Raw genomic sequence first — 22,400 nt, forward strand, 5'->3', positions numbered from 1 at the left:
CAATCATCCTCCTGGATTTTTGTTTCCAGGATATATAGTTACTAAAATCAAGTCTGAGGACAGTGTAGAATCTTCTTTAATTAAAGCAGTAGCATCCTAAAGCAAATATTATTGAACCAAAGATGGCTACTTTCTTGAATAGACTGTACTGGACAGGAAAAAAGAAGTCTAAAAGAGAACCAGCAATCTCATTGGGAGACAACTAAATTAAACTTATTCACCATTTTCTGTCTTTTAAAAACCACTTGATCATTTTATATCATTAAATAATTGAGGGGAATGAGAAGGAATGTACTGTGAAAATTATTTTCTTGCTAAGAGGAGGGAAATTTTTCCTAGATTTGCCTCCCTTCTCCCCACCTTCTTTCTGAAAGCTTTGCAGTGGAGCTGAGGTAATTCAGTGATTCACACTCCACTAATCTGCAAATCCTGTTTCTGGTGAAACCCTTGGTGGCCTCCACATACTTCTCAGGAAAGCTTTAATAGCCAAGTACATTAGTGAGGTGTCATGTTGCTGAGGCTTCATTAATCTTCCCTGGTACTCTTTGGTACATTTGGCAGTTTACCGCAAAGTATTAGCATAAATAAGTAAAACTAAAAAAAAAATTGTCAAGATGATGAAGAAAGTTGAGTCTCAGATGCTGTATATGGACATATTCTGTTTACTAATTTTCCAAATGGATTTGTTGCCACTGGTTTTCCTTCTCATTAGTGCGAATTACTGACTTTCTGTTCTCTTTCAAGTTGATATTTTTCCAAACCACTGAAACCAACTTTCCAACTTTTATTCTTTGCCAAAATAATTTTTTCCCTCATTTCCAAATCACAATATTCAAAATTAATGGTAGGTATCTCTCTCTCTCTCTCTCTCTCTCTCTCTCTCTCTCTTCTCCTGTATCTTTCCCTCTCTAAAGCATGTTGCTTTATCATTGCCATCGTGCTAAAAAGATGTCTTACTAAATGAGCATCATTTTCTCTAAACTTTTCCATGAACAGAGAAGATAGATTTCAGTTTCTCCCAGCATCATGGCTTCTTCCCGATAATAGCTAAGATTTTAAGACAATAATAACCTCTTGGCATTTAGAGATCTTTGGAGAGCTGTGTGATCAAGAGAGCTATGCTGCTAGGGTTTGTGATAACTAAAATGGTATGTTCTGATTAAAGCTGAAGTGAGAATGTACAGCAGCTCTGGGATTTTAAAGAAGCTTGAATGTCCTGGAAGGAAGCAACTGGTTTCTATGTTGGCTGCAGTTACAGACATTTTCTGTAGATGTGGAAATCATTTTGTATTTTGTTTTTATTTTAGCAGTTTAATTACAATTGTACGTTGGGTAATTTTTTTTTCTCACATTCAGATTTCATCTTTCAATAGTTTCATCTTTATATTTGCTTTTCTCCTTTTTCACTGTCAAGACTTGACATGGTACTGAAGAACTTTTTTTGTGATCTTTGCCCAGTTTTAGTCTGGTAATAGCCATTCTGCAAGGATGACTATCCACTTGGACAGCTTTGTCATACTGGTCATACTCAATGTAGATGATGTTTCTTTCTGTTAACTTGAACAACTTTGTTCATTTTCTTTGTAGTGCCCCCAAACCACCTGAACCTCATTGTCTTTCTGGCTAGACATGGAACAGACATTGTATTTCTTCTTAGGTCTTTGAAGAACAGGTGAAGAACCTAATCTTTTGAAGAATGTGGGAAGATTCTTCAAAATATCTCATGATTCTTGGGAATACAAAAAGTTGAATCAATGAGGCCCTTCTCCTCATCTTTGGTTATTCAAAAATATGTTTAAGACCATTTCAGACTGAATAGGTTAATGTTAAACAACAACCAATAATCATTGCATCACTTCACTCTGTCTGTATAGTCTTATCATAGGGCAAATAATATTATGTCCCTGACCCACCATTCCCCAAGGCTTAGAAGTGATAAATTGGAAGAAAGAACCAGTAGAGCATTAAACATCATGACCATATTTTCTGAATAATGAATAGGAATACTTGTTCTCATTTAAAGACAAATGGCTTATGCAAAGCCCAATTAAAATAATGATTTTCTTCCTTTCCTTTCCTTTCCTTTCCTTTCCTTTCCTTTCCTTTCCTTTCCTTTCCTTTCCTTTCCTTTCCTTTCCTTTCCTTTCCTTTCCTTTCCTTTCCTTTCCTTTCCTTTCCTTTCCTTTCCTTTCCTTTCCTTTCCTTTCCTTTCCTTTCCTTTCCTTTCCTCCTCCTCCTCCTCCTCCTTCAACTTCTCCTTCTCATCATGGAACATTCAGAACATAAATGTTTCTGTAACCACAGAGGGCATCTTGTGACATGGAGTGTGGAAAAATAAAGGCATGCCAGAAAATACACTCTTCCCATTCTCCTTCAAATACCCAATCTTTGCCATCAGTTATCAGGACATCTATTCTGCACTGTTTCTGAATTGGAGTGGATTGCACTGAATGTGCACTTATCCAGTTACAACTTGTGACAAAGAGTACGCATATTGACAAGACAGCTGATAAGGGTTGGAGTATAATATGTGGTCAGGGGAGTAAGCAGTTCCAAGGCTTTAGCAGTTACCATACTTTAGCCAGTGTGCCAACTTATATAGTCAGAAGGTTTCAGGGCTCATGAAATACAGTGATTTCAGGGACTGGGAATCATCAGCTCTAATTCTTCAAGTGGGGCTGAGTCTCCAGTGCCTATCTGGGGACATCTGGGTACCCTTCAACCTCTTTTCTTAAATTAGCACTCAGTGGATGGTTCAACTTGATATCCCTAGACAGGAGCATTTTTGGTTAATCTGTTTTTTGATAATAGTTTCAGGGGTGGAGCCAAGATGGCGGATTAAAAGCAGTGACTTGCTTGAGCTCTCCCCCAAACCCATCCAAATACCTGTAAAAATGGCTCTAAACAAATTCTAGAGCAGCAAAACCCACAAAAAGACAGAGTGAAACAAATTTCCAGCCCAAGACAACCTGGATGGTTGATCAGAAAGGTCTCTTGCATCAGGCTGGGAAAGGAGCACAGCTCATCATGGGCCACAGCAGCAAAGACCTGGTCTTGGTGATCTTGGAGCAGGCTTCAGGGGACTGAATCACAAGAAGCTGTGGTGGTTTCTAGACTTTTCAACCCACAAATGCCAAAGACAACTTAGAAGGTCAGTAAGAAAGGTCTATTGACTGTGGTGAGAGAGGAGCTTGGTCCAGCCCCAGTCCCTGCACAGCCCCAGGGTGGCAGCTGCTTCTGGAGCTCTCAGCCCACAGACAGAGGGAGGATCAAGCATCTGATCAGAGGGGGATTGCAGGGATCTCTTTGCTGGTGCTGAGGCAGGATTCTCTTGCTTTGCCCATGCTTGGATCTTGTTTGCAGTTCTGGGTGGTGGTCCTGGGGCAAGGGTGTGGTGGAGCTTGTTGTGGTGGTGGCGGTGCAGAGAGAATCCCTCTCGCAATTCCAAGGCAGAGAAGAGTGCTTGTAGTCACTCACAGACCAGAGCCCAGGCCAGGAAAGGAGTAAACATCTCGCCCTTGATCATACCACCTTGGAAGAACTGAAAATTTACAGGTCCCTAGAAGTATCTCTGAAAACAGCTGCACAAAACCCCTGAAGCTTGGGACAGTACATTCTCCACGCTGGAAGCAGACCCCTCCCTTAACAAGAGTTTAAAAGTCAAATAATTGGCTGTAATCATGAGCAAACAGTACAAAAATAAAGTCATACCATAGAATCTTTCTTTGGTGATAAAGAAGATCAAAACACACAACCAGAAGAAGACAACAAAGTCAAAGCTCCTACATCCAAAGCCTCCAAGAAAAATTTAAATCAGTCCCAGGCCATGGAAGAGCTCAAAAAGGATTTTGAAAAGCAAGTAAGAAAAGTAGAGGAAAACTGGGAAGAGAAATGAGAGTGATACAAGAATATATTGAAAAATAAGTCAACAGATGTTGACTCCATGAAGTGTAACAAATGTTAAAAAATTGTTTTTATATGCAACTGGGAAATAAGATATACAAGAAATGAGGTATAGAAATATATCCTGTCCTATAGGAAAACAAAAAGGGAAGGGGACAAGAGAAGGGTGAGGGGTGAAAGAAGGGAAGGCAGATTGGGGGAGGGGTATTCAGAATGCATGCCATCTTGGAGTAGGGGGAGGGGCAAAGTGGAGAGAAAATTTGGAACTCCAAATCGTATGGAAGTGCATAAATATTTAAATAAATAAATAAATAAATGAGGTTTCAAGGAATTCTTGCATCAAAGGGTATGTAATTTTAAAAAACTTTTACTATATAGAAACAGTTCGTTCTAGCTCTCCTGATTTTTGAGTTCTGAGTGATCATCTTTAGTATTAAATAATATGATTTATATAAAATATGTTTGGTTTCATGGTTTTTTTGCATAGGTGACTTGCCCAAGGTAACTTGTGTCAGTAAAGATATTTAAAAGGAAGTCCTCTGATCACATAGGCTATGTTCTTTTCACCATACCACATTGTAGCCCTGAGTTCACTCTTCTCCATCCTAATACATTTTATGGGCCAAGTGGGTGGCACACTGGTTAAAGTGCTGGGCCTGGAGTCAAAAATGCTCCTCTTCCTAAGTTCAAATCCAGCCTTAGACACTTACAGGATGTGTGACCCTGGGAAAGTCACCTAACCGCATTTACTTCATTTCCTCATCTGTAAAATGAGCTAGAGAAGGAAATGGTATATCTTTGCCAAAACAAACAACAACAACAACAACAACAACAACAAAAAGAAACAGAACAAAAAAAAATCTGGTCATAAAAAGCTGGATGCAACTGAAATGAATGAACAACAATACAGTATATCTCTCTAGTTATCTATATTTTCTGATTTCCTTTTCAAGGGTCATTGTGGGGCAGTCTCTAACTTTGATAGGCCTTTAGAGTGTTCCTTCACCTCCTTGACTGGGATGGAAAACATTAATGCTCAACATGTATCAATATTAGTCAATTTCCTGCCCACTTTGGTCAGAAAATTACTCACTCTGCTTATGTTTTGTTTAATTTATTTTTTTTTAATTTTGAGGCCAAAAGTTTGCAAATAGCCACTTAGGCTGTTTATAGATGGAAAATGTTTTCTGTGTCGTTTAAATGAAGTGATAGATCAGGACCCAGGTTGCTACTATTGCTGTTTTGTTTTGTTTTGCCCCATTGCACTCTCATCATCATCCAAAGTCCTTATTATGTGCCTGTCTGCACCTGGAATGGGGTTAAGATTATACAGAACAAATCAGACAGCTATAGTCTAGTCTGCCTGTTGATTAACACTCAAAGATGACAGTTTTAACCTAGATACAGACGGAAAGGCCACACAGCTGCATGCACGAGGACTGAGATGATTCATCAGGTCAAAGAGAACCTTTGTGTAGGAAGGAAGGAAGGTGGAACTTCCTGAGCTGTAATACATGTAGGGGTAAATGCTGAGAGCTGAAATCTTAGGCAGAGTGGGATTAATCAGGCAAGGGAGACTTCTCAGAGAGATAGCACTCCAGGACCCTGAAAGAGGTTGGAAGTGATCTTTCAGTATGGATGCCCAAAGCAGAGTCCCTGTTTGGCCTTGGCGTCATTAGAATAGCATCTCTCACCATTCATAGACTCAGATGCTTTAGCCACATGCTGTTATGTTTGGAACAAGTCAGACAAAGGCAAGTCATGCTTGATTTTGAAAGACATCCTGCTGTCAATTGAGCTGAAAGAACAATACATAAAAAAATGAAAAGAGAGTAGAAAAAGAAAAGGCAATGAATTTGAGTTCTATAAATTGTATTTCATATTCATTTAGCACTTTCTTGAAAAGCAAGCAAAGTTTCTTCTTTTTCCCACAGCCGGTGATGAATGAGTGCTTGGAGTTTGGATGTGGAGCCTCTGCCGCCTTTATTGACTTTCCATGAAAAACAATTCATCTAAAACTTCACTGAGGGCAGCATTTGCACACTGTACAAGGCATAAGTAAACTCATTCTAAAGACTTGTGGGACTGATCGAAGCAAAGAATAATGAGCTTCCTTGCTTGACTCTGCATCTTCCCCTTGTCTACACCCTCCCTTATTTCAGAGAAAAACCTCCTTCACATTGGCGCTTGAGAAAAAGTAAAAGAATAAAAAAGTTTATGTTGACATAGCACTTTATTGTTTACAAAACCTTCTCCATTCGTTGTTTCCTTTGATCCTTACAATGGTCTGATAAAAACACAAGTTAGCCATTATTATTCCCATTATACAGATGAAGAAATGGAGAGCCAAAGAAAGTGGAATCTCTAAGGAGTGGCAGATCTGGAACTGGAGTCCAGATCCTTCATCAAGTTAGCACCCTTTTCCTTGTGTGCCATTTAAATGGTGAAGCAGTGCTATGAGGAAAGGAGGTTCTGAATTCTGAAAAAAAGTCAGGAATAAAAAAGGACTAGCATCTCAGAGATTTTGTTAACCTTTTAGTCAAATCCTCTTGGCTAGGTCCCTGGATTTGTGGTAGTTAGTAAAATAATATTCAAGAATTGAAAAGCTCCAAATGTCATAATAATAAAAATTATTATTATAAAGGGTTATGGGAACTAAATCATGCTAGAAGAGAACTAGTTTGAATGGTTGGAAAGTGTGAATTGGAAAATACTTTTAACTTTTTAAAAGTTTTTGAAAAAGGGACAAAATCTCAAATAATTCCTGCTAAAGTTTTTACCAGTAGAGGTCCTGCCAGGCCTGTTTGGGGAAGGCTAATTGGCAATTCATTTTTGTATACGGGCATTAACTAATAAAGTCTTAATAAAGGTTTGTTTTTTGAAGAAGAACAGATAGGGCACTAGACCTGTGCTTAATTTTCTTAGCAGGTTCTTTCTTCATGAAGAATAGGAAGGTTATCTCCTCTCAGCCCAGATCAAATTGCCAAAGATTGTAAATTTGTGGGGTGTTTCTCTAAGGTATCCAAAGAGTGGCTACGTTTACTCTAGAGAATGAAAGACTCAGAATGCTTTGTTTAGGTTCTTCCTCTTGGACTATGGCCTATTCAGTGTTACTGAACACAAGCGGATTGATTGGGGGCGGCTTTAAAAATGAACCACTGAATGACTCAAATTTGCTCAGTACAGATTCTCCACCATCCCCACCCACCTAGGCAGTTGAACCACTGAATGACTCAAATTTGCTCAGTACAGATTCTCCACCATCCCCACCCACCAAGGCAGTTGTAATAGGAAGAAGAAAGGAAAGGGGACAGGGAAGATTTCACTGACTTTTCAAGGATGTCAGACTCCCATCAATATTTGAGGCTGCTGGTGAGGACTTTATGGAACTTTTTGTACCTGTACAGACATCATCCAGAGAAAGCCAAAGAATTAACCTGAATTGAATGATCTAAGCAACACTTAGAAAAATTTAGTCAACGAGCCTATTCTTTTCCAATTTTACCTGGATGTATGACATCATATAGACACAGCTGCATTTATCAGGACATTAATAGCATCAGATTACCAGGATAGAAACCAATATGATTTGGGAGATATTCTGTAGGGCCCAGGGTTTTGATTTGCGTGGACTGGTTGGCCAGGAGTGGCATGATTAATATTTTACTGAGATTTGTAGACACTAGAAGAGATAGGAACAGAGCATGCTTAAAGAAAAATACGGAAACAGAGAGAAGAAAAATTCACCTTGTCTCAGTCAATAGGTGCTCTATAAAATTGAGCCTTTCCATATTATCATGGAAATTACTTTTTGGCGGTAGTGGGGGAAGGTTGTTATACATTATTGTTAATTGTGGTTTGAGAAACAAAACAATATGATCATTTGATGGCATATTCATTATTCAAAATATGACAGCTTTTATATCCTAGCAAATATGAAATCTCCTGGATGTATGCCTGCTAGTTTAGGAGACATCTAAATGGCCTTGCTTAATGTGTGCGATAGATTTTAATGAAGCCATGTGAGTTTATACTTAGCAGATCACCTGATGTCTGTCTTTGTGACAGTCAGCCAGTGAGGGGACAATGGTTGCCTAGTGAGTACAAGACAGAGGTGTGTAACTTGGTGAGAATTTATCATTGGAGAGCAATATTGTCATTGGACTATGGAATGAGAGGTGATTAAAATCCCAGTTCCTTGGTGTGTTTTCCATCCAGCCTTCCACGGAGTTGACACCCACACTACTCTTCTTCTGCTATCCTGCTGCTGGGGAAGGAGGGGGTAGGAAGACATGGACAATGCTTTAAATTCATCCTGGAAAACATAAACACAGCTCCGGCTGAGCTTGTCTTATATATGAGCCTCATGTGCCATTTGCGGTGACAGCATAACATTTTACACGGTGACACTAACTATCCTGAGTTTTTAATACGATTGCCTCCAAATGCTTTTGAAAGCTCTGTGTGTGCCTGGTGTGATGCTCTTTTTATGACATTGCCTCCCTTCCCCCACCTTTTTCTTTTTCCTCTTCCTGGAACAGTCTGTGTCCTTGGCTGGTAATCTTTAACCCTGTGACTGCAGTGATTTCTCTTCATATAGCCACACATTAGGCACATTGCTCATCCTTCTCTGAAACAAACACACTGCATGCCAATTCATAAGTGGATGGGGCAGAAGTCGTGAGCACCAAAATAGGCCATACATCTAGAGACTTCATTGAGGGTTACATTTCCACTGGGTAAAAGCAGACTCATGGAGACTTAATGATGCAGCAGCAGTGTGTCAGAAATTTCTAGAGGCATAAAATCAGAAGAAAAAAAGACTTAATGGTAGCACCCATCCCATCCTCCCCAATCCCTTACCTGTTGTAAAACTAGCAACATGGTCCGCATGGTCTATGGAGAGACTGACCTAACCCAATAGGAAATATCATGATGCTGGAAACATGTAGCATTTTCTGGTATCTAATGGATCAGGAACAAGTTTAGGGTTTTAATTATGGGTTCTTGGGTAAGTGTTTGTGCCATTTACATAAATGGGGCTTTTGGGAAAGGCAGGGGACATATTGGAAGGAAGGTAATGAATTTCACTTAGTTCACCTTGAGTTTGCGGTCATAAATTTCTTAGTGGATGTTAACCTTGCTGACACATATTTCTTCATCTTTAAAATAAGAAAGTTTCTTCAAAAATGGTTGCAAGGACTCTCCCAACCCAAATGGTCTATGATTCTGTGTTCTTTAGGCAGCCAGGCATGCCTGGCTTTCCTGAATTCTGCTAAGCATGCCTTTCAATCAATCAATCATCTGCTCTATCACTTCTGACTGTTCCCACTCAACATCTCGATTTTTATCATTCAAATGTACACAAGTGGTTGCAGTTTTGGGTTATTATTTTAATGAGTGTGTTAAACACAGTCCACTGAGCCCAGAGCCTTTAACAGTGCTCTTAAGCCAACAGGCTGAAACAGATTTACCGTGACAGACAGACGCTATGCAGAATAAACAGGCCAAGAAGAAATGCCATGAAACAGCCCCTTGGAGAATAGGGGTTAGCCATTAGGAGGCAGCGCTTAATCCAAAGGCTACTTAGATGCTGAAACCAGCTGCTGAGTTTACTGGTGGAATGCTCTCCCCTGGGATACAATTGGTCTCTATTCACATTGTCAGTTAATAACCTTTGTGCCCAGGCGTGGCCAGTCTTAGGAAAAGTAGGAATTATCCAAAGCTTGCCATTAGCCTGCTTGTTCAGTATCACCTTCCTATATAGCCCCTGCCTCACAACATTGACTGGTCCCAGGGAGTGGCTGAAGCCAGTTAAGGTACTGCAGTGAGTAGAATGCTAAAGCTGAAGTCAAGAAAACCTGAGTTCAAATCTAGCCTCAGATACTTCCTGTTTAACTCTGGGAAAGTCATTTAACCTCTGCCTCAGTTTCCTCAACTGTAAAGAAGATGATATTAATAGCACCTACTTTCCAGGGTTGTTGTGATGATCAAATGAGATATTTTTAAAGTGTTTAGAAGAGAATCTGGCATATAGTAGACATTTAACAAATGCTAGTTTCCTTTCTCTACCCTTCATAGGGGAGGAGTTCAACTCAGTTGCTTTAAGGCAAAAATGGTTGATGACTACTTCCTGCTTACAAGGGGGAATGAATTCTCAATCAAAGGAATATCTTGAATCTGGAATTTTAGGCATTATGTGGAGATAGAAGTAGAAATGAGGACCTTCTTGGGACCCCCACCAAAATCACACCACAAAAACAATTATTTTTTTTGGTATATAAGGATGTCGGCTGCCCAGCACTATGAAAGGTACAGTAGGAGATATTAAATAAGTAGAAGAAATGTATTTTGCTCCTGAGAAATTAACAATTTAGTTGTACAGACAAGACTGAAGAACTAGCAGAAGCAAGTAGTACACAGTACAAGATAACAAGCAATCCCCTACAACATTTTGGTGCATTGATGATTACAATTCAGAAAAAGAGTTGTCTGAGGCGTAGGGTAGTTGACTTATTTACACACCTGGACACAGGAAAGGGCAAAACCACCAAAATATAGTATCTAAGAGGTAGATCGGACTTCCGAGTCCTCTAGTTCAGTTCCTGTAAATGTTAATAAGGAGTCTTAAAGCATCTACTTGAAGACTTCCAGTAATGGGGAATCTACTCCTTCCTTGGCAGTCCACTTCGCTCTGGGATGACTCAAATTCTTAGTAAATAGCTTTTGTCTTCAACATGAATCAGTTTCTCTGTAGCTTTCTCTCTTGCTACTAGATCTGCCCTCTGGAGCCAAGCAAAACAAATTCATTTTCTTTTCAACCTGACAGCTTTTCATGGATTTTTTAAGATAGCCAGCATATCTTTAAGAGAGAACTGGATGTCCACTTGATAGGTATATTATAGTGGAATAGATTCAGAGGTGTGCTATACAATGTTTAACAGCTGGCTTTCCTGGCAGGTGGGAGGGGGTATGCATTTTTTAAGTTTACTGAATTATTAACATTTTCTCCATCACATCTTCTTAAGCCTAAACCATCAAGCTCCGATTTATAGCATTTGTCAGTTTCAAAAGTGTAAATGCTCACACTGAAAATTGAAGAATTGGCTCTCGTGAGCTGGTTTGAGCTGGCTCCAGCATAATCCTGGCTTGATTTTATGATACTTCTTTTGGGCTATGGGTTAGACTAGATGGCCCTTGAGGGCCTTTCTAACTCTGAAACTTTTTGATTTTATTTTCTTCAGATTCTCCTGTTGTTTAGGTTAAGCATGCCCTGTTGTCAAATAATCTTCATGAGGCATGTTCTGGTACCTCTTCACCATCCTGATCACTCTCATTTGGGCATGCTTTTGAGTATGTCAGTCACTTTCTTAAATGGCTACAACCCAAACTGAACATCATCATTGATTTTTTTTTTCCTGACCAGAGCCAAGTACAATGTACCCAGGACTTCCCTCATTCAGGACACTATTCCTTTATTAATCCAGTCTAAGATAGCTGTCTTTCTACTACAAATACAACATGAAGAACAACTTTCCCAGTTATGGTGAAGAAAGACAGTTATTGTCACCTCTGCAAGTTTAGGACTCCACCCAGAGTGGAGACTATGATGCACTTACTCTGTATCATAGTTAGCTATGCATTTTATTCATTCTCCTTTTAGATTGTAAGCTCCATAAGAGCAGGGAACAAAATTTATTTAAATTTTGTATTTCCTCTAGGGCTGATGTATGTTCTATGTATAATGGATAGCTTGGTGAATTGTTGATGAATTTTGAATTAGAACAGGTCTTGAAAAAATCCTTTCCTCTCCCCCTCATCATGTACATCATATAACCTAATGCAGCAAATATTTTTATTACATGAAGAAGAAAAGATAAAACTATATGGGAAGAACAAGAGGCGTAAAGGCCTTATTTGGTAAAGCAAAGCAATCTCATTGTGGAAAAAAACACTGAAAAGAAATGTGATGTTGCAATGGTGAGAGTCCTGAGAGAGGGGAGATCTGTGTTTTGGTCTTGACTCTGCCAGTAACTTGCCCTTTGACTTAGCTTAATTGCCTTCTATATGTGGGCCTCAACTTACTCATCTGTAAAATGAAGTACTAGGAGCCTTTCAGTTCTGATTTTCTCTAAGTACTCCAATGAAGAATGGAACTGCCATTCTCATTCTCTTCCCCTGCTTCTAGCCTAAATATCCTGGTTACTAGTTGTGCCTGAAAGGAGGCTGGAACAGAAGGGGTCTTGAGTTTACTTTAGGTCAAGGACATTTGGTCTTTCTTCTTTCTCCTCAAAGTTTATTTGACTCAAACCTTTTCCTTTTCCTAAGGTAGGTTTGATTTTCTGGTTTTTGTTTTCCCCCCACCCCTACAGATCATGCTACTCACAGACCCGGAGATTGAGAGCAGTTTATTGATCAGTTCTGATGAAGGGGCAACCTATCAAAAGTATCGGCTGAACTTTTACATCCAAAGCCTACTTTTCCATCCCAAGCAAGAGGACTGGATCCTGGCATATAGTCAAGACCAAAAGGTGAGTGCATTGTTTTGAGACTGAAGTAAAAGACCAATATTAAATTTTCCCCAGATTCCTGTCTTATGATTTCTTTAGTTCTTTATAGAGGCTTGAACTTTGTGCCAAGTGCCCTGGCAGGGAAAGGTGGGGAGTTGAGGAAAGATTTTGTTGATAGGGTTTAGCTTCTTTAAGAGATTCAGTTAAATGGCCCTTTGATAGATTCTAGAATTAATTTATTTCAATAAATTATTGAGAGGCAGCATGGCATAGTATATAGAGAGTTGGCCTTAGAGCCAGGAAGACCTGGGTTCAAGCAACATTTCTGATGCATGCTGGCTCTGTGACCCTGACTAAATCATTTAACCTTCAGTTTTCTAGGCAACATTCTAAAACTGTAAGTGGTAGAGAAAGTACAGACCTACTTCCATGGAGGAAGTTCCCCACTGAGACTTTCCTGTATCAATGGAATCACAGATTCAGTCCTATCCTAGTATCTATCCCCTCAGCATCTGTTAATTGATAATTATGTTAGTCACTCTTCTAAATATTCAAGCTACAAAGGCAAAACCCAAAGTAGTTTCTGTCCTATAGGATTATAGTTTTGAGCTGAAAAGAATTTTGAAGTCCATCTAGCAGCTAGGTGCCCCAGTGAAGAGTGCTAGACGTGAAATCAGGAATACTTGGGTTCAAATCTGATCTCAGACACTTACTGGCTATGTGACCCTTGACAAATCACTTAACCTTTGTTTGATTTAGTTTCTATGTCTGTAAAGCAGGGAAAACAATTGCACCTATCTCCCAGAATTATGAGGAACAAATGAGCAAACAATCATAAAGCACTTAGCATAGTAAATGTTAGCTGCTACTACTACTACTATTATTATTATTATTATTATTATTAACCAGTGTCCCATGGTACAATTAAAAGCACTGGATATGTACCAATGGACTTGAGTTCAAAACCTGCCTGGGCCACTTAATGCCGGGTGACCCTGGGCACGTCACTTAGCTTCTTTGAGCCTCAGATGGCCCCTTAGTTCCCTTCTACTTCTACCTCTGAGTTAAATCTTGTGATTCTTCATGTTAGACTTCCTCCTCTCACATTCTTCCCATATTCTTGGAAGCACAGAAACTTGGCTCTTCCCAGAAAACATGGCATCCCTGACTACCTTCCCCAGTGCTGAATGTCCCTTCCTTGGTGCTTTGTGGACACATCGCTCCAGAAGGAGCTGCAAAGAGGGATGGGCTGCAGAGAAGAGAAACTAGGAAGAAAGCCAAGGCTGTAGTTTAGGTAAGAAGTGATAAGGGTATGAATTAGGTCATATGTTCGGAGAGGAAGCAGATATGAGACATGCTGCAGAGATAAACTCAGGCAATGAGGGACAGAGGGAGTAGGGTTGGATACAGTCACTAGAGGTGGCAATGTTGAGCTCCAAAGATTGTTCATCTCTTTGGGTGGCTGCAGTAGTATAAATTTACTAATTATGGGAGTTGAAGAAGTTGATTACTAGTAGTTCAGATTTTGTTTGTTTCTTTTTTTCTTTCCTTTTCTTTTAGCAGACATCAATAGATAATATTGAAGTCCCTAACTAAGAGTTTATTTGGAGGTCAGTAGGAAAACTATTTAGCCAGTGATGTAGATGGATGGTGAGAACCTTGTGGGCAGAGAGTTTACTGAGTGACAGCAGAAAAGAAGCATCTAAAAATGTCCTCAAGGAGCATATAATATGCCAACCCTTCCTTCTGGAGTAATGTGTTCACAAAGCACCAAGGAAGGGACATCCAGCACTGGGGAAGGTAGTCAGGGATGCCATGTTTTCTGGGAAGAGCCAAGTTTCTGTGCTTCCAAGAATATGGGAGGAATGTGAGAGGAGGAAGTCTAACATGAAGAATCACAAGATTTAACTCAGAGGTAGAAGTAGAAGGGAACTAAGGGGCCATCTGAGGCTCAAAGAAGCTAAGTGACGTGCCCAGGGTCACCCAGCATTAAGTGGCCCAGGCAGGTTTTGAACTCAAGTCCATTGGTACATATCCAGTGCTTTTAATTGTACCATGGGACACTGGTTAATAATAATAATAATATTAATAGTAGTAGTAGTAGCAGCTAACATTTACTATGCTAAGTGCTTTATGATTGTTTGCTCATTTGTTCCTCATAATTCTGGGAGATAGGTGCAATTGTTTTCCCTGCTTTACAGACATAGAAACTAAATCAAACAAAGGTTAAGTGATTTGTCAAGGGTCACATAGCCAGTAAGTGTCTGAGATCAGATTTGAACCCAAGTATTCCTAATTTCACATCTAGCGCTCTTCACTGGGGCACCTAGCTGCTAGTTAATAAAAGAATAAGTCGTTCCAGTGAGAACAAAGGAATTGGAGAATAGCGCTGAAGTGGATAGGGATTAATGAGCATTGAGAAGTAGCAGAAGTGACTTTTTACCCATATGGCCTGCAGGTCAGAATCACAGCGCTTCAGAGAGGACAATTAACAATGGAATAACTTTGTTGATTTTTCTCTCTTAGGACTTAGGGGCAACTTCATTCTAGATTGTCCTAGGTTCTTGATCATTGAAGCTACAGAGTGACTGGGTGAAGTTAGAGCTGATGAATATCAGTGGAAAGAGCTTATAAATAATGAAATAAGTGACCAAAGGAGGTTCGTAATTGCCAGGAGGTCCTTGAAGATGGAGTTCCTCCCATTCTTTTTGTTTTTTTTGGAAGGATAATGCTGGGAACCAAAGTCTTGAATTTTGTTCAGATTTGACACTATTAGCAGTATAACCTTAGAAAAACTGTTTCCTTTACCTGGCTCTTCTAAAATGAAGGGGACTGGACTGGAACATCTTCAAGATTTCTTTTGTTATATTCTGTAAGGCAGTGAGCATTTATTAAGCTCCTGCTGAATATTTGGTAGGTTGGAAGTATCTTTGTGATGTCACTGAAGTTAAACACTCAGTCGCTACTTTGAGGTTGCTCACAAGCTAATTTGGGAAACAGGACGAAAGTATACCCTAAGTAGGTTGACAATAATTCAAAGCTAAGCAGAGTATAACCCAGTGAATAATAGATTGGTCTCCAAGATTAGCTTCATTTTTTGCTGTCTGTAGCCTGATTGTGCATACAGTTGTTTACATGTTGTCTCTCCCGTTAGACTACGGACACCTTGAGAGCAGAGACTGTTTGATTTTCCATTTCTCTGTATCTACAGTACATTGTGTGGTGCCAGGTATATAAGAGGTACTCAATAAATGCTTGCTTACTTGACTTGGCCTATATAACATACAGAAGAAGGGATAGCATATGGAAGTAGGGGTGGGGGTAGAGGATACAAAGTTAAGGAAGGATGACAATGGAATGTGAATAATCAGATAAGGGCTTTAGTGGAAATTGGAATTATGAACTTTACCTCAAAGAAAGTGTTGAATAAGGATTGGTAGGGAGAATATGGACAGATGATTCCAAGGAAAAGAGTAGATTTCATTCTGCCCAGGATGCTGTATTTGTTTCTTATTGCCTGAAGCTAGAGAAGTGGTTAGATGATCTCTTGGGGACTATTTTGGTGCTAGGATTCTGGGAAAAGCAGATTGAAATTCTTAGGATTTATACTGCCCTTAGTGCCAAATAAAATGCATGTCAAGGCTAAAAATAGAGAAGATTTGCAATTAGCATTTTATTTTCTAGCAGACCAATGAACACAATGCCTGATTTTCATTCCTAGAGCAAAGCCGTGGTCCATCTGGTCCAGTGTTGTGCAGTTAGTGAAAAGCAGGTCCAGTGCTACAGGAGATTGAATATTTCTCCTTCAGCCCATTTCATTATATTAATCAGTCCTTGAAATTCTTCCTTCTAATAGTGAAACAGTGAAGGAGAAGGTTTACAAGTTCCAGTTATAATTCTGTACCTCTAATGGAGGAGGCATATAAAAGTATAAACCTTCATGGTTGGTAGAATGAAAAGAGTGCTGGATTTTAGAATCTAGCTGATGTTAATTTTAATCCAAGCTCTGCTATTTAATTCTGTGACCTTAGGCACATCAGTTATTTTCGTTGGGACTGAGTTTCCTCCTATGTAAGTTGAGGGTGCTGGACTATTTGATCTAATGTGCTTTCCTGTTCTAAAGCCATGGTCCCCTGTTTTTGCACTCCCATTATCCAGTGATCTGATATAATGCACTGACCACAGACCTCAGTTAAGAGTCAGGAGATTTGGAGGTGCTAGTCAAGTAGTCATTAATTTAACTCACTCTATGATTTAGGTCTTAGTTTCCTCTCCCCTAGAATGGGGGTAATTACTATTGTTTCAGGGTTAAAGTCATATGATTTAGAGCTGAAAGGAACCTTAGAGATCACCTAGTTCACCATTCTTATCACTCAATCATATTCTTATCACTCAATCACACAGGATTATGTGATTGAAGACTTAGAGGCAGAAGGAACTTTAGAAGTTACTAAGTCCATCCCTCTCACTTTATGGATGAGGAAACTGAGGCCCTGAGAGTTTAAATGACATGTTCAGGATCCTGTGGTTTCTGAGGCAAGATTTGAATCTACGTCCAGCACTTCATTTATGATAGCCTATTGCCTCTCAGTTTTATAGGATAGGAAACTTGTGTAGGTCAAATGAGCCAAATTGTATTTTACAAACCAGGGTGGCTCCAATGTGCAAAAATAAGTAGTTCACATTTATATAGTGCTTTATAGGCACAGCATGCTTTCCATACATCATTTTATTTGGTCCTCATAACATCCCTGTGGCAGCACAAATGTTGCCATTTTACAGTAGAGAAAACTGAGGTTAATTCATTTCCCCAGTGTCACATGGATAGTAGTAGCAGAGCTAGAATTCTAACCCAGGGTTTCAGACTCTAAGACCACAGCTGTTCATACTGCATTTCACTGCTTAGACTTGTTTCGGGTACCATGATCCTTACAAAGAAGGATAAAATCCTCATCCTTTTTGACCTTTTGGAATTATTGAATGGTCACCTTCTCCCCTCTCCCTACCAACGTCTCTCTCTCTCCCTCTCCCTAACTCTTCTCTATCCCTCACATTTGGCATTTCAAGCACTTTGTGATGTGCCTCCAGCACGTCGTCCCGAATGATCTCATCTGACTCATCCCCTGTGACACGTCACTCCCTCTATCCTGCGTTTCTGAACAGGCTGTCCCTCACACTTGGAATGCTGTCCCTTGTCATCTCTGCCTCTTCAAGAACCTCTAGCTTCCTTCAATGCACAGTTTATCCTGATAGATCCCCTTGGTGCTTGTTCTTACTACTCGTTTCTTTCTCTCCAAATAAACAAGTATGTACGTATCCATTTATGTTCCTGTTATACTATGTTACATTTTATTCTTCAATAGAATGTAAGCTCCATGAGGACAGAGGCTCTTCTTTTTGGTCTTTACTTTTGTATCACCCAGTGCCCAGACTATTGTAAAAACGTCTGTGTAGACCTGTTATTTCCTTGGTAAAGGGGACTCCTGGGGAAGAAGTACCTTTTACCAATGGAAATCTACAGATGTTTTGCAATTTATCATCTCATTGAGATGAATGATGTACTGGTAGATTCATTAATTGGCCAATTATCACCCAGCCAGTATGTGCCAGAAGTGGGAGTTGAACCCAGGTCTTTCTGCATCTGGTGCCTGCTCTCTATCCATTCCACCACACTACCTCAACTCACATTTTGCACGTAGTAGGTACTTAATTGCTATTTAAAAATATATATGTATGTATATGTGTGTGTATACATATATATATGTATACACACACACACGTGTGTGTGTGTGTGTGTGTGTGTGTGTTGAATTAGATTGGAGAGCCCTTAAAGGTTTTGAAAAAGTCCTGAGAATTGGAGAAAGAGAAACTGAAGACATGAAAATAGTTTTGGAAACATTTGAACAGTCCAAGGGTGGTAAGAACTATGGGGTAAATGATAGATTACAAATGAGTACTGATGCTATCTGAAACCAACCTTATTGCTAAATTCTTCTGAGGAATGGGTATATAGAAAATATTCCAAGTTTACTTATTTTTATTTTATATTATTATTATATATTATTTTATACTATAAAATGCTGGCTATATTACACAGCCAGCTTGGGCCTGTATCAATCAGATAGCCTAAATACAGGTGATATGAGGCCACGGAACCTAAGCTTGTGAATTGGGGCGTTTCCTTGGGGACGACATGCCTCTGGGGAACTGTTCCTCTTTCCTAGGGTATTTAGTCTTGAAGCCCATTGTGCTGCATCCAGTGGATGCCAAGCCCAGAGTGGGGCTGTGCTGTGCCCACGCAGGTGGGTCAGTGACACAGAAACAATAGCTGTTAATCACCCATGAACAACAGGGCTGTTAGCACTGATGAGATGCGACGGCCCTGCACTAGGAAACGTCAATGATGTCCTTGATGGGGGAAGCTGACAGCTAATTGCCCAATGAAGAGGGGAAAAAAAAACAAAAACAAACTTAAGCTGTATGAATAAATGTCTTCAGTTCTTCATGACAGGCACCAATACTGTTACTCCTGCTGCAGAACCCACAGTTCAATATCTGGTCTCAGCTTTTTGGAATTTGCTGCTAGATCAGTGTGACTAGAAAGATCCAAGTTTGCGGAAGAGGGGTGTTGCCTTTAGGCACCTCTTAAGCAAATAAGAAACTTCCTTGAAGGCTAGACCTAAACAAAATATTCCTCTACGTGTATGCCTCCTTCGTTACTTCTCTTTATTTCCCTTTTCTTTCTCTTTACCTTTCCTGTCTTCATTTCTATATGCATTCATATCTCTTTCTCTCTCTCTCTCTCCCTCTCTCTCTCTCCTTCCCTCCTCTCTCTCTCTCTTCTCTCTCTCTCCTCCTCTCTCTCTCTCTCTCTCTCTCTCTCTCTCTCTCTCTCTCTCTTTCTCTCTCACATGCATGCACATGCCCCCATCCTTAATGTGGCATAGTGGAAAGAGTACTGGATTTGGAGTTAGACTCTAGGTAATCTCAAACAAATTATATGAATTCTCTGGGCCTCTGTTTCCTTATCAATAAAATGCTGGGATCTGACTGAATGATTTGTAAGATTCCTTTCCCTGTAGGAGTCTTTGGTTCTTTTTTTCCCCTTTAACCCATTACCCTGCTATTGCTTTCCCCCCCTTTTTCTTACTCCCCTTTTTTTTCCTCCTCCTTCTCAAATTAGGCTGTAGTTCAAGCTTCCGAGACTGAAAGCTACCGATGATGGTGGAAAGATGCATGTTCTTGATTTCTTTTGGATGCCTCAGCCTACAGAAGATGTTTGAAAAGTGAACCTTTTTCTATTTGATCTTTCTCAAGTCACTTCACTTTTCTCAGACTTAGTTTCTTCATCTGTAAAATGGAGACATCTATCTAGATGATTTTGAATGCCCGTTACAACTGTAGAACCTGGGATCATCTGACTAGTACAGTCACCCTGTGAAACAAGGCATGCATAGCCAGTAATTATTGTTCATGGGAAAGATTAGGGTAGTGGTCATTTACCTTTTTTTGTTTCATGGAGCACTTGGACAGTCTGATAAAGATCTGCAAAGCCCCTTTCAAAATAATCTTCTTGTTGTTTTAAATTCATAATGAAAGGAAATGAGAAATTTTAGTTACAGCTTAGTGAAAATAAAAATCCTATTTTTCCTCAGTGAAGTTCAGAGACCCCTTGAAATCTACCCTGGTCCCCAGATTAAGGATTCTTGCATTGATTCCTTGGTGTTTTAAAACGAAATATAATGAATACTCAGAGAGAGACTTGGGTTTAAATTCCACCTCACACACTTATTAGCTGTGAGATCATCTATGGCCAAACCAATTTAACTTGAGTCTTAACTTTTAATCTGTAAAATGGAGATAATAATGCTTGAAGAACCTGTCACCATTTTGTTTTGTTTTTGAGGATTAAATTTGATTTTTCACTGTTTTGCGTTATGAAAATGTCAGCTCTTATTATTAAGGAAGAATAAAGGTCTAAGAACAGACCCATTCAAGAGTTCTGTAATCAGGTAGTTTCCTCTTGGCTGAGGGGATTTGGTGGCTCTCTGAATTGAACAGGAAACTTGAATCACCATAATTACTCACCAACAAGCTCAAACATTCTCCTGATGATCTTTCTTTGTAGGATGGCTGATGGATGCTTGTATTTGGAGTCCACAGCCCCCTAATCCACTGTGTAAATTCTTTTCAAAATGTCTTTGCATTGCCAGGAAAAAAAAGACATTATGTAAATGCCAGCAAAATCTGAGAAGGGGGTAGGATAAAGGATGCTTGGAACAAAGCTAGACTCATCGTGTTAGACCCTTCACAAAGGAACAATGGGCCACCCAGGACTGGAAGCTATGGAATAGTTCTGAATATTTATAAAGAATGCAATGAGAGTTTTGTTTTTCCTCCCACTTTCATCTTGTGCACTTAAGCTGTAGGCCAACCAAGCATCCAGATAAAAAGCTGTTTCCTTTCTTTGCATTTGGACACTGAGAAAGAGATAGGAGACATAATCCTTCACCTCCACTCTTTTTTGAACATCTTTCTTGCTACTACACAGGAAACCACCCAAGGAAGGTTTAGTGGTGGGCTATGTCTGCCAGATTACATCTCTATTTTAATTTGGCAATAAAGTAGTGCACAAACTGTGCCTCCAAAGGCATCTCTCACTCTGTTTTAAACACCTCACTAAACAGGATGTGTTGGGAAACATTTTAAAAGAGAGAAAACAAAAAAGCAGCTGTGACTGAAAGAAAAACCAGCAAAGAGAAAAGGATCCTGATATCCCAACTTGATGGGAAAGCCATGGCTTTGCTTTAGCCATTCCCAGCAGGACAGTACCTGAAGCAGGACAGATTTTGATTCCCACTGAGGACAGTGAGGTAATGGCAGGCGTCGCGAGGGACCTGGAAGGCAACTCCAGCCTTTGTGCAGGCATTTGGATGAGATCTTGTTCTAGTTGGGTCACTGAATCAAGCTTTGGCCTGCTTTCCAAGGCTCTGTCAAAACTTCGTGAAATCTGTCCACAAAAGGACTTGGTAGGGAAAAATTTCATTAGTTTGGGGGCAGAAATGGCTCTTCCACTTCAATATCATGCACTTTTATTGCTTTTCCTTTGGCTAGGGCATAAAGTTGTATATAAGCAATTAGATACTCAGGGAGAAAAATGGGAAAAATAATTGTTGTTTACTCCTTAACATATTCACCTTTCTTTTTACTTCTCTCTTTTTTATTCTTTCCTTCCCTTATTTTGCTCCTCCCCACCCCCACCTTTTTGTTTTTAATTTATTTCCCAAATGGCACAGTATATAGAATGTTGGAATCAGGAAGACCAGCATTCAAGTCCTTCCTGGACAAATCACTTAACCTTTCTTTCTCAGCTTCAGTTTTTCCATCTGTAAAATGGGGATAATATTAACTACCACTTGCTGTTGTGAGGCTCAAGTGAGATAATATATGTAAAACACTTTGAAAAAACTTAAAGCATTATGTTAATGCTTATTATTATTAAATATTAATGAAGTACTTATTATATACATTGGGCTAGGCATGAGGTTTTCCTTCCTTCCTTCAGTGCTTCCTTCCTTCCTTCTTCTATTTTTCTCCCTCTTCCTTCTTTTCTCCTGTCTTGGGCTCTTTGGTTTCCTTCCTTCCTTCCTTCCTTCCTTCCTTCCTTCCTTCCTTCCTTCCTTCTTCCTTCCTTCCTTCCTCCCATTCTCTCCTTCCTTCCTTCCTTCCTTCCTTCCTTCCTTCCTTCCTTCCTTCCTTCCTTCCTTCCTTCCTTCCTTCCTTCCTTCTCTCCTTCCCTCCCATTCTCTCCTTCCTTCCTTTCTTCCTTCCTTTCTTCTTTCCTTCCCTCCCATTCTCTCCTTCCTTCCTTCTTCCTTCATTCCATTGGTATATCTCCAAGTGAGAAACTTCTGCTGTCCATAACACAAACCTGAGCAATTCAGAATCCTACATTTTCTTAACACACGTGGATAAAGGGGAGATTGG

At 39.8% G+C, this 22,400-nt stretch overlaps 1 protein-coding gene across 1 annotated transcript in view; it reads left to right on the forward strand.

The window, feature by feature from the left end:
- Positions 1-22,400, forward strand: part of SORCS1 (sortilin related VPS10 domain containing receptor 1) — a 705,676-nt gene that overhangs the window by 453,341 nt on the left and 229,935 nt on the right. The window contains 1 exon segment of the mRNA XM_078151070.1: positions 12,276-12,434. Coding sequence (XP_078007196.1) covers positions 12,276-12,434 — 159 coding nt within the window.

The sequence above is a fragment of the Phascolarctos cinereus genome, unplaced genomic scaffold (assembly GCF_003287225.1).
Source record: "Phascolarctos cinereus isolate Bilbo 61053 unplaced genomic scaffold, phaCin_HiC Scaffold_3;HRSCAF=262, whole genome shotgun sequence".
In the NCBI taxonomy this organism is placed as follows: Eukaryota; Metazoa; Chordata; class Mammalia; order Diprotodontia; family Phascolarctidae; genus Phascolarctos; species Phascolarctos cinereus.